The 12742-nt window shown below is 51.3% G+C and overlaps 1 protein-coding gene across 3 annotated transcripts in view; it reads left to right on the top strand.

The window, feature by feature from the left end:
• Positions 1–6814, top strand: part of atp5pf (ATP synthase peripheral stalk subunit F6) — a 7201-nt gene extending 387 nt beyond the window's left edge. For all 3 annotated transcript variants that reach the window (XM_072585739.1, XM_072585740.1, XM_072585741.1), the window contains exons 2-4: positions 4019–4219; positions 6251–6375; positions 6698–6814. In XM_072585739.1, the coding sequence (XP_072441840.1) occupies positions 4050–4219; positions 6251–6375; positions 6698–6726 (324 nt within the window). In that variant the 5' untranslated portion in view covers positions 4019–4049 and the 3' untranslated portion in view covers positions 6727–6814. The remainder of the gene's footprint in view (positions 1–4018; positions 4220–6250; positions 6376–6697) is intronic.
• The last annotated feature ends 5928 nt before the right edge of the window (positions 6815–12742 follow it).

Below are 12742 nucleotides of genomic sequence, written 5' to 3' on the forward strand. Positions count from 1 at the left end.
AGAGATGGGGGGGGGGGGGAGAGGAGGGGAGAGATGGGGGGGGGGAGAGGAGGGGAGAGATGGGGGGGGGGGAGAGGAGGGGAGAGATGGGGGGGGGAGAGGAGGGGAGAGATGGGGGGGGGGAGAGGAGGGGAGAGATGGGGGGGGGGGAGAGGAGGGGAGAGATGGGGGGGGGGGGAGAGGAGGGGGAGAGATGGGGGGGGGGAGAGGAGGGGAGAGATGGGGGGGGGGAGAGAGGAGGGGAGAGATGGGGGGGGGGAGAGAGATGGGGGGGGGAGAGAGATGGGGGGGGGAGAGAGATGGGGGGGGGAGAGAGATGGGGGGGGAGAGAGATGGGGGGGGAGAGAGATGGGGGGGGAGAGAGATGGGGGGGGGAGAGAGATGGGGGGGGGAGAGAGATGGGGGGGGAGAGAGATGGGGGGGGGAGAGAGATGGGGGGGGGAGAGAGATGGGGGGGGGAGAGGAGGGGAGAGATGGGGGGGGGGAGAGGAGGGGAGAGATGGGGGGGGGAGAGGAGGGGAGAGATGGGGGGGGGAGAGGAGGGGAGAGATGGGGGGGGGAGAGGAGGGGGAGAGATGGGGGGGGGGAGAGGAGGGGGAGAGATGGGGGGGGGGAGAGAGATGGGGGGGGGAGAGAGATGGGGGGGGGGAGAGAGATGGGGGGGGGAGAGATGGGGGGGGGGGAGAGGGGGGGAGAGGGGGGAGAGAGATGGGGGGGGGAGAGGGGGGGAGAGAGATGGGGGGGGGAGAGAGATGGGGGGGGGGAAGAGAGAGATGGGGGGGGGAAGAGAGAGATGGGGGGGGTAGAGGAGAGAGAGATGGGGGGGGTAGAGGAGAGAGAGATGGGGGGGCTAGAGGAGAGAGAGATTGGGGGGGGGTGAGATGAGGGGAGAGATTGGGGGGGGTGAGATGAGGGGAGAGATTGGGGGGGGTGAGATGAGGGCAGAGGGGGGGGGTGAGATGAGGGCAGAGGGGGGGGTGAGATGAGGGCAGAGAGGGGGGGGTGAGATGAGGGCAGAGAGGGGGGGGTGAGATGAGGGCAGAGAGGGGGGGGGTGAGATGAGGGCAGAGAGGGGGGGGGTGAGATGAGGGCAGAGAGGGGGGGGGAGAGATGAGGGCAGAGAGGGGGGGGGGAAGAGATGAGGGCGGGGGGGGGAGAGGATGAGGGCAGAGAGGAGGGGCGGGGGGGGGAGGGAGGTGACGCCAGAGAGGAGTGGGGGGGGGGGGGAGGGAGGTGACGCCAGGGAGGGGGGGGGGGAGAGACGACGCCAGAGAGGGGGGGGGAGAGACAACGCCAGAGGTGGGGGGGGGCGGAGGTGAGGGCAGAGAGGGGGGGGGGGAAAGAGATGAGGGCAGAGAGGGGGGGGAGAGATGAGGGCAGAGAGGGGGGGGGGAGAGATGAGGGCAGAGAGGGGGGGGGGAGAGATGAGGGCAGAGAGGGGGGGGGGAGAGATGAGGGCAGAGGGGGGGGGGGAGAGATGAGGGCAGAGGGGGGGGAGAGATGAGGGCAGAGGGGGGGGGAGAGATGAGGGCAAAGGGGGGGGGGAGAGATGAGGGCAGTGGGGGGGGGAGAGATGAGGGCGGGGGGGCAGAGATGAGGGCAGAGGGGGGCAGAGATGAGGGCAGAGGGGGGGCAGAGATGAGGGCGGGGGGGGGCAGAGATGAGGGCGGGGGGGGCAGAGATGAGGGCGGGGGGGAGAGATGAGGGGCTGGGGGGGGGAGAGATGAGGGCGGGGGGGGGAGAGATGAGGGCAGAGGGGGTGGGGAGAGATGAGGGCAGAGGGGGTGGGGAGAGATGAGGGCAGAGGGGGGGGGGGAGAGATGAGGGCAGAGGGGGGCAGAGATGAGGGCAGAGGGGTGCAGAGATGAGGGCGGGGGGGGGAGAGATGAGGGCAGAGTGGGGGGGGGAGAGATGAGGGCAGAGTGGGGGGGGGAGAGATGAGGGCAGAGTGGGGGGGGGAGAGATGAGGGCAGAGTGGGGGGGGGAGAGATGAGGGCAGAGTGGGGGGGGGAGAGATGAGGGCAGAGTGGGGGGGGGAGAGATGAGGGCAGAGTGGGGGGGGGAGAGATGAGGGCAGAGTGGGGGGGGAGAGATGAGGGCAGAGTGGGGGGGGGAGAGATGAGGGCAGAGTGGGGGGGGGAGAGATGAGGGCAGAGTGGGGGGGGGGAGAGATGAGGGCAGAGTGGGGGGGGGAGAGATGAGGGCAGAGTGGGGGGGGGAGAGATGAGGGCAGAGTGGGGGGGGGAGAGATGAGGGCAGAGTGGGGGGGGGAGAGATGAGGGCAGAGTGGGGGGGGGAGAGATGAGGGCAGAGTGGGGGGGGGAGAGATGAGGGCAGAGTGGGGGGGGAGAGATGAGGGCAGAGTGGGGGGGGGAGAGATGAGGGCAGAGTGGGGGGGGGGAGAGATGAGGGCAGAGTGGGGGGGGGAGAGATGAGGGCAGAGTGGGGGGGGGAGAGATGAGGGCAGAGTGGGGGGGGGAGAGATGAGGGCAGAGTGGGGGGGGGAGAGATGAGGGCAGAGTGGGGGGGGGAGAGATGAGGGCAGAGTGGGGGGGGGAGAGATGAGGGCAGAGTGGGGGGGGAGAGATGAGGGCAGAGTGGGGGGGGGAGAGATGAGGGCAGAGTGGGGGGGGGAGAGATGAGGGCAGAGTGGGGGGGGGAGAGATGAGGGCAGAGTGGGGGGGGGGAGAGATGAGGGCAGAGTGGGGGGGGGGAGAGATGAGGGCAGAGTGGGGGGGGGGAGAGATGAGGGCAGAGGGGGGGGGGGAGAGATGAGGGCAGAGGGGGGGGGGGAGAGATGAGGGCAGAGGGGGGGGGGGAGAGATGAGGGCAGAGAGGGGGGGGGGAGAGATGAGGGCAGAGAGGGGGAGGGGAAGAGATGAGGGGAGGGGAGGGCGGGGCGGGGGACGGGACTGGGAGGGGAGGGGAGGGCGGGGCGGGGGACGGGACTGGGAGGGGAGGGGAGGGGGGGGCGGGGGACGGGACTGGGCGGGGAGGGGAGGGGGGGGGCGGGGGACGGGACTGGGCGGGGAGGGGAGGGGGGGGCGGGGGACGGGACTGGGCGGGGAGGGGAGGGGGGGGCGGGGGACGGGGGACGGGACTGGGCGGGGAGGGGAGGGCGGGGGACGGGACTGGGCGGGGAGGGGAGGGGAGGAGTGGGGCGGGGGACGGGACTGGGCGGGGAGGGCGGGGAGGGGAGGAGTGGGGCGGGTGGAGGAGGGGCGGGGTGAGTGGGGCGAGTGGGGGAGGGGCGGAGGCGAGGGAGGAGTGGGGCGAGGGAGGGGAGGCGCGAGCGGGGTAGGGGGAGGGGCGAACAGGAGCGTGTGGGGAGGGGCGAGCGGGGCGGGGCGAGTGGGGGGAGGGTGAGGGGAGGGGTGGCGGAGGTAGGGAGAGTGGGGCGAGTGGGGGAGGGGTGGGGCGAGTGGGGGGGGCGGGGGAGGAGGGGGAGGGAGGGAGAGTGGGGTGAGGGGGTGAGGAGGTGAGGGGGTGAAGGTGAGCGCTAGAAGGCAATGATGTGGGGATGGGTGTGACGTGGGGCGGGGCAGTGAGGGAGGAAGATGGGAAAGGGCATGAGAGGAGCAAGGTGAGGGAGTGAGGGAAGGAGCGAGTGGACGAGGGGGTGGAGTGGAGATGGGGTGGCGCACGGGCATTCTGAAGGCTTTGTGCTGGGGGCAAGATTGGTTGGGGAGTTGGTGGAGTGAATCTGGGTTTGGCATTAACTGGGTGTGCAGAGCATCAGGCGGAGGCTCGAGTCAGGGATGAAAGAGGTGGTTTCAGTTGGAATTATGGATTATGCTGTTTTGAGATTGAAAACAGCGATGATTGTGTTGAATTGCCTACTCTTGCTGCTACATTTCCTACAGAAATGTCCAGCCTGAGCAAACTGTAGGTTTAAGCGTGCTGCTCTTGCCCCGTGCTGCTGTCGATTGTTGCTGTCATGGGCAGAAAGTTTGCAGGTTTGGCGGGTGCTCGGGTGATGTGCCTGTTCTTGAAGTTTAATCCTGTTTGTTTTCTGCAGTGTTTGTTTGGATTTGCATAACCAGGCCGCCATGATTTTGCAGCAGTTGTTCCGTTTTTCCACCCTCCTGCGATCTTCACTTTCCATCGAGCTTCGGCGAAACGTCGGCTTCACTGCTGTGGTGTTTAACAAGACCAAGAACCTCGACCCTATCCAAAAGCTCTTTATTGATAAGATCCATGAGTATGACTCTAAGAGCAAGTAAGTGACAAAGACAAAATCAGAAATTACCTTCGTACCATAAGCTTTGCTATCCTCTTTAGAAACAGGAATAGGCCATTCAGCCCCTTGAGCCTGTTCCATCATTCAGCAAATAAGTATTTTTGGAATTGTTACTGATAGTAACATAAGAAACATGGCAGCTCATTTCCACAAACAACGGTGTGATAATCAGCAGATAATCTCTTTCCATGTTGGTCAAGGTTTAAATAATGACTGGGATACAGGTGGAATTCCCTGTTTGTTTTACACCCACCTGGTGGGGGAATTGACTGGATCTCAATTTAATATCTTGATTGGAGACATAAAATACCCCACTGAAGAACGTGGAATTTAAATCGGCAGTGTCTCTCTTGGAAGTGTTTGTGCAATCCACCGAACCCTGTCTACTACTGCGAGTGCCGTGTAAACTTCAGGAGCTGTATAATTGTAGTGAAATCTGTCTCCGAAGATGTTCGACAGTGGAAATGTGATATATCTTGTTGAGTCTTCATAGTAACTCTGTACATATTTTCAGAGTGACTGGTAACTTTGAGTCATGTGACGGCAGGTTGGAAGAGTGAAGAGTGTAAATCTGCAGTGTGTGTGATATTCTGGACTTGTCCATGTGTTCCAGACTCCCATATCTGTGATTCGGAGATGCCGGTGTTGGACTGGGGTGTACAAAGTTAAAAATCACACAACACCAGGTTATAGTCCAACAGGTTTAATTGGAAGCACACTAGCTTTCGGAGTACTGCTCCTTCATCAATCACCTGATGAAGGAGCGTTGCTCCGAAAGCTAGTGTGCTTCCAATTAAACCTGTTGGACTATAACCTGGTGTTCTGTGATTTTTTAACACCATATCTGTGGGAAGTGTCACCAGCTGCATAAGCTTGACTTCCGGATTTCTGAACTTGAACAGCGTCTGGAGTCACTGTCCTCATCCTGGAGGCAAATAACACTTTTCGGGAGCTGGTCATGCCGCAGATTAGAAGCGTACAGACAGGGAGGGAATGGGTGACTGCCAGGCTAAGAGAAGCAGGCAGGTAGTGCAGGAGTCACCTGAGTCTGTCTTACTTGCTAATTGGTATTCCAGTTTGGAAACTAGTGAGGGTGAGGGTGATGATTCCTCAGGAGAATACAAACAGAGTCAATACCATGGCACCATGGGTAACTCAGTCGGACAGGGGAGGAGGAAAAAAGAATTGAAAAGCAACAGTTACAGGGGAGTCCATAGTCTTGGGATCAGCTGGGCATTTCTGTAGCAGTAAACATGACCCAAAAATGGGGTGTTGCCTTTCTGGCATGCCATAGTCCAATAATGGCGTGGAGCAGCTGCAAGAATCTTACAGTTTAAGAACATTTGCCTTAGCATCGGTGAATCTGTGTGAACAGGACACCAAGTGATAACATTCACACTGTGGGAGCGCCATCAGCCAATAGCTGTGGCCCACTTTAACGCTAATGATGTAGGTCAGGAGAGGGATGAGGTCCTGAAGGCACATGTCAGGGTGTTAAGAAGGAAATTTCCAAAAAAAGTCTTGATCAGAAATCCCGGTGCTATGTGATAGTGAGCATTAGAGCAGGAAGATGAGTTGATTGAGCACGCAGCTGGAGAACTGGTGCAGGAGGAAGGGTATCAGTTTTCTCAGGAATTGGCACTGGTTCTGGGATAAGTGGGATCTGTACAAGCTGCATGTGTTACACCTTAATGGGACTCGGATTGGGAAGTTTAAGTGTTGTTGGAGTGGATTGAAACTTCCTTGTTGGGTGATGGGAATGTGAAGTGTAACCCAAATTGGAAGTGTGTAAAATTGGAAACAGGAAGTTGAAAATATGCAAGAGGATCTAGAAGACAGGAGGAACAATAATGGGATAAGGGGCAGTGGAAAGGTGAAGGCGTACCTTTACAGAAGTGAAGAGGGCATCTTCAGTGTTTGATACGAGCAGACTAACTTTGGTTGTGAATTGGTTACAAAGGCAGAAAAGTGCGGAAACAAGGATTTGATGTGCCTTTTTTGTTAATACAGAAAAGCAGGTGGTCCTGTTGATGCTGGTCCAGAATACCAGAAGAACATGGAGGATGAGATTGCCAAGTTGCAGCGGCTCTATGGGGGAGGAGACCTCACCAAATTCCCAGATTTTAAATTTGAAGGTAGGCGTCTTGAATAATGTAGACTGTAAGCAAAAGAAAATTCTTGTAAATGGGTGGCTTTGGTCAGTTTTAGACTTTTACTGCAATTCTGATGGAGCAACGCGAGGCAACTTATGCAAACTGTCTTTAAACATTTAAGTTGAAAATATTTATCTTGTGACAGTTGTGAGTGACGCTGCCTAAGAGTGGCACATTTGCTGGAAGATTAAACTCCAATGAAGGAGTGGGATTGGAATAATTGTGCATTATGTTCAAGATTAAAAACTTTTGTTCATACGAATTTGAGGTTTCTAAAGAAATGTCTGTATTTTTCATCATCTAGAACCGAAATTTGATGAAGTCAGCAAGTGAGTGATGACCTTCAGAAAGGAAAAGATCATCTGTTCTTTGATATTTCCTGGGACTGTAAATGTAATTTAATAAATTCCACTGCACTAAAGTGCTTTTTTTATTGTTGTGTTGACTGCACATTGTGATCTGTTCAATATACCATAAGACATAGGAGTGGAAGTAAGGCCTTTCGGCCCATCGAGCCCACTCCGCCATTTAATCATGGCTGACGGGCATTTCAAATCCACTTACCCGCATTCTCCCCGTAGCCCTTAATTCCTGAGACAACACGAATCTATCAATCTCTGCCTTGAAGACATTTAGCGTCCCGGCCTCCACTGCACTCTGCCGCAATGAATTCCACAGGCCCACCACTCTCTGGCTGAAGAAATGTCTCCACATTTCTGTTCTGAATTTACCCCCTCTAATTCTAAGGCTGTGTCCACGGGTCCTAGTCTCCACACCTAACGGAAACAATTTCCTAGCGTCCACCCTTTCCAAGCCATGTATTATCTTGTACGTCTCTATTAAGTCTCCCCTTAATCTTCCAAACTCCAATGAATACAATCCCAGGATCCTCAGCCATTCCTCAGTAAGCTTCAGACGGTCAGCAACAAGAGATCGCATCTGGAATGAGGCACAGCCTGAGTAATTTTCCAGGGATTGTGGTGCAGAGGGGGGAGAGGTGCTTTTTCAATTCGTAGTTTGTATAAGATCTTATTGGGATAAACTGAAGCTCAGGATCAGGGGCCCAGCATAAAGCACAGTGTGAGATCACAGGATATCCTTAGGTTTGTTGGTTGGTAAAAGCTGCTAATTTGACTTTAACAAATTACTTTTCAGATTGAAAGTGAATAGAAACATTTACAGATTTAAAAACTAAAAGACCAGTAGGAAATTTTAACAACTCAGCAAGTAAAATAAAGGAACAATGTGTTGTACCTGCATGACGAGAGCGGGTGCTCCATTGTACTATATAGTGACCACATCCACAGCAGTGTTGGTTGCTTGAGGAACTCTGGCTCAGAGGTATGAGCTAGAGTGAGTGGTTTGAATACTATGATATATGGAGGGGGAGACCTGAGTTCAAGTTTCACTTGTTTAAGAGGTCGTTTAGAAAATTGTTTTTTAAAGGGGACAGTTTCCCGGTTGCTGTGTTTCAGGAGGTAGTTCCACACCTTAAATTAATTCCCACAAATTTGCTCAGTGGTCAGGGAGCAGAAGGTGTGACTACAAATGAGGCAGGTAGAGGGATCCCTGAGGTAGTGCTGAAGGAACCTCAGCCCTTGAGCTTGAGATTCTTGCTCCCTGTGTGGATGAGAGTTGGGGGGGGGGGGGGGCTGTAGGGAGGCTGAGCAAACTGACCATAGGGCCGTGGTACAGGAGTCATTCAAGAAGTGGGAGGAAAGAGAAATGTATTTCTAACTGGGGACAATATAGTCTGGGGAATAGATGCTGCTCTCTGGATCGAGAGTTCTGAAGGCTGTGTTACCTGCCTGGTGCTCGGGTTCAGAATAACTCAGCTGGGCGGCAGAGGAACTTGGAGTGGGGAAGGGAAGATTCAGTTGTGCACCACGTAGGTTTAAAAACAACATAGGTAAAAAGGAAAGAGGTTCTGCTGAGGGAATGTGAGCAGCAAAAATAAAAAGCAGAGTAATAAAGGTAATAACTTCCTGGGTACTACCTGAGCCACAAGCTAATTGGTACAGAGTCAAAAACATTAAAATGGGGAAATGTGTGGCTCAAAGATTGGTGTGGAAGAAATAGGTTTGGGTTCGTCGGACATTGGCACCAGTACTGGGGAAGGAGGGAGTTGTTCCGATGGGATGGGCTTCACCTGAATCGGGGTCCTTGCAAATCGCCTAAGGCTTTAGATAGGGCTTTCAACTAAATAGGGGGGAGGAAGTGTGTTCAGTTGCACAGGCAGCTATAAAATCAAAAAGAAAGGAGGTCAGATTACAAATTAGAGATTGAGCTGGTTGTTACCAGAACATAAAAGTTAGGGACAGAAAGTGTGAATATCAGTATACCTAATTAGCATAAAAAGTGTAAGGAAATTTGATAATAGAACAAACAAACTATTTGTATCTTGATGCACCAAGTATTCAGAATAAGGTCAACAAACTGGGTGCAAATCACGGTGAATGAATATTAGCGAGTTTTGAGAAGATTTGTAGCTCAGGTTGAGGTTCTGGATATAGGTATGCTCGCTGAGCTGGAAGGTTCATTTTCAGACATTCCATCACCATACTAGGTAACATCTTCAGTAGCCTCTGCACAGCAAGCAAAACTAATGTCATTTACAAAATACCTTGCAAGAACTGTAACAAACACTACATTGGACAACAGGCAGAAAACTAGCCACAAGGATACTCGAATATCAGCTAGCCACAAAATGACATGACCCTCTCTCACTAGTATCCTTACATACAGATAAGGAAGGACACCACTTCGACTGGGACAACTCATCCATCCTAGGACAAGCTGAACAAAGACATACACGAGAATTGCATGGCATTCCAACCGGAACTCTATCAACAAACACATTGAGTTGGACCCCATTTGGGAAAAAAGAACAGGAAATGACATTACAATAGGAAAGGACATCACCACAGGAAATGACATCACCAATCCAAACATATAAATAGAAAACAGGAATCATCAGCAGTACTTCATCCAGAGGCTCACTGAAGATGTTACCTAGTATGGTGTCGAAACATCTGAAAATGAACCTACCAGCTAAACAAGCAAACTGACATCGAGTGAGGAATTTGAAACTGATAAGAGCTTCTTTAGATATATAAAAAGGAAGAGAAAGAGGTCAAAGTGATGGATAGAGGGGAACCAGTAGATGTGTTGTATTAGGACTTCCAAGAGCTGTTTGAAAAGGTACCTCACAAATAGGTTAAGTCATAAGGGACCATAGTGTTGCACGTCGTGTATAGACATGGATAGGGAATTGGCTAAAGTGCAGGATACAGCAAAGAGGTTCTTTTTCAGGTTAGTGACCTGTGACCAGCTTAGTTCCACAGGGACTAATGCTGGGACTGCAAATATAATATTAATGACTTGGAAGTAGGAGGTGAATGTGCTGTAGCTAATTTGCAGATGAGACAAAAATAGGTGGAAACGCAGGTTGTGAGAGGAATACAAATAGTTTACAGAGAGATATCTTTAGATTAAGTAAGTGGGCAAAGAGTTGACAAATGGCTTGTAATGTGGGAAAATGTGAAGTTGTTCATTTTGGAAAGGAGACATTGTTTAAATTCAGCAAAGAACTTGGGGTTCTTATGTACAAAACACAGAAAGCTAGCCCACCGATGCAACAGGTAATAAGGAAGGCTAATGGGATATTAGCCCTTATTTCATGGGGATTGGAGTGTAAGGGATGTCTTACTGCAACTGTACAGGGAAAATGCAGGAAAATGAATGTGAGGAACAATGAATCAGCCTGATCCTACTGAATGGTGGAGCAGGCTTGAAGGGTTGAATGGCTTACCCCTGTTCCTATTTCTTATGATCTTATATACATCCAGAGCATTTGGTTTTGCTGCTCAATTGGGTGGCACAGCGCCAGGGACCTGGGTTCCATTGCAGCCTTGGGCAGTTGTCTGGAGTTTGCACATTCTCCTGTGTCTGTGTAGGTTTCCTCCCACAATCCAAAGATGTGCAGGTCAGGGTGAATTGGCCATGCTAAATTGGCCATAGTGTCCAGGGATATGTAAGTAAGGTGCATTAGTCAGGGGAATGGGTCTAGGTGGGTTGCTCTTCAGAGGGTCAGTGTGGATTTGTTGGTCCAAAATGGCCTGTTTCCACACTGTAGGGATTCTCTGATGATTTCTGTCCACATCCACCCTTGGAGTCTTGTTCAATTGCTGCACTTTGTTGTACAAGGTGCTTATTTTCCTCATTCAGTGTGAGTATATACTCATCACTCACTGTTAACAACGATGGCTATAAAATTTGCACCCATGTGGAAGAATGGGATATTATTTTCAAACGATAAACTGGATTCAACAGACCATAGCCTCCAATCAATTGTATTTTTCCCACATAGTGTGTCTGTGTATTAGCTCATGAAACACCTTTGATTTAAAAATCCAATTCCACGTTCACACGTTTTTATCCGAACCTTTCGTGGTTGATAATAGGACAGCATGGTGTCACAGTGGTTAACACTGCTGCCTCACAGCGCCAGAGACCTGGGTTCAATTCCCACCTCAGGCGACTGACTGTGTGGAGTTTGCATATTCTCCCTGTGTCTGTGTGGGTTTCCTCCGGGTGCTCCGGTTTCCTCCCACAGTCCAAAAAATTGTGCAGGTTAGGTGAATTGGCCACACTAAATTGCGTTAGGTGAAGGGGTAAGTGTAGGGGAATGGGTCTGGGTGGGTTGCGCTTCGGCGGGTCAGTGTGGACTTGTTGGGCCGAAGGGCCTGTTTCCACACTGTAAGTAATCTAAACTTGGGATTTATTCATCAAGCTATCGGAAATGGAACTTGCAGTCTTATGAAAAGTAAACAAGTAAATATATATCGAAATAAGAAACAGGCTTAAATGGAAAAATTGCTCCTTGGTTGGATTTTTTGTAATGTTTATCTTTTCTCAACAGCAATAAAGTGGTATTTTTAACCAAGCCCTGTTTGCAGTTTTAACAGAAGTTTGAATTGAGGTTTTAGTACATAGGTTGTTTATAAAGACCTCGTGCAAATTTTAACTTCATCTGTGTGTTAACTAACTTTAAATGTCAGATGAAAACCTTGTAGTTTTATTAATGCTATTTTAAAATTTCTTAAACTGAAATGGTGATAGTAGACAAAATGAACGGTGTTAGGGCCACTGGAACTCCCTAGAATCCCTACAGTTTGGAAACAGGCCATTTGGCCAAAGGAGTCCACACTGATCCTTTGATCCCACCCAGACCCATTCCGCTACCCTACCCCTGTAACCCTGCATTTCCTATGGCTAACACATCCCTGAACACTTGGACAATTTAGCATGGCCAATCCACCTAACCTGCACATCTGTGGATTGTGAGGAAACCAGAGCAGCCGGAGGAAACCCATGTAGCCAAAGGGTGAACGTACAAACTCCACACAGTCACCCGAGGGTGGAATCAAACCCACGCCCCTGGTGCTGTGAGGCAGCAGTGCTAACCACTATGCCGCCCATGCACTGTTGTGCTTAATAATCATGAAGTATTTTGATTATGTATTCATGTTATTTTCAGTTTGCTATTACATGTACACCCACGATTAAAGGTTAAAGCTCCACCAGGACTTGCTATTTACAATTTGTATAAACGGTGGATTTTTGCTGACCATTTCAGGAGCACGAACTGATAAGGTGAATTTCTCCCAGAGTCCTTCAGCTGCTAAGCTAAAGAGTTGACAGGAAAAACTAATGGTCAAGTGGGGACAAACCTGAAGAAATTCTCCAATAAAGACAGGCATGCATTTATATAGCACTTTTCATGTCACCCTGAAATTTACAACTAGCCACTGAACTACTTGTGAAATGGTCACTTTACACTGTTGTAATGCCTGGACAAACGTAAAAATCACACCACACCAGGTTATAGTCCAACAGGTTTATTTGGAAGGACGAGCCTTCAGAGCGCTGCTCCTTCATCAGGTGGTTGTGAGCAGCGATTCAAAAGCTGGTGCTTCCAAATAAACCTGTTAGACTATAACCTGGTGATGTGTGATTTTTAACTTTGACCACCCCCGCACAATACTGGCACCTCCAAGTAAAGCTTGGAGATACTTTTGTTTCTATTATTGAACACAACTTCCATTTAAGGTCCATGTGATTAGTTGCTAATGGGTTGGGTCACCATTTTGTGATCCTTCAGTATGTAAAGTGATTCACAGCAATTTGAAGTGGTTGTTACTGGCCTCATAATTTAAGAAGATGGACTGATACAAGAACTGAAATTGTGAGGGCATTGGTGAAGGGGTCAAGAAATTTTGCACTATCACTGACAATTGTGACTTTTGTATCCTGTCTAATCAATGTTAAAAAAAATTGAACCCAAGAC

The sequence above is a fragment of the Chiloscyllium punctatum genome, chromosome 15, assembly GCF_047496795.1.
Source record: "Chiloscyllium punctatum isolate Juve2018m chromosome 15, sChiPun1.3, whole genome shotgun sequence".
NCBI classification, from domain to species: domain Eukaryota; kingdom Metazoa; phylum Chordata; class Chondrichthyes; order Orectolobiformes; family Hemiscylliidae; genus Chiloscyllium; species Chiloscyllium punctatum.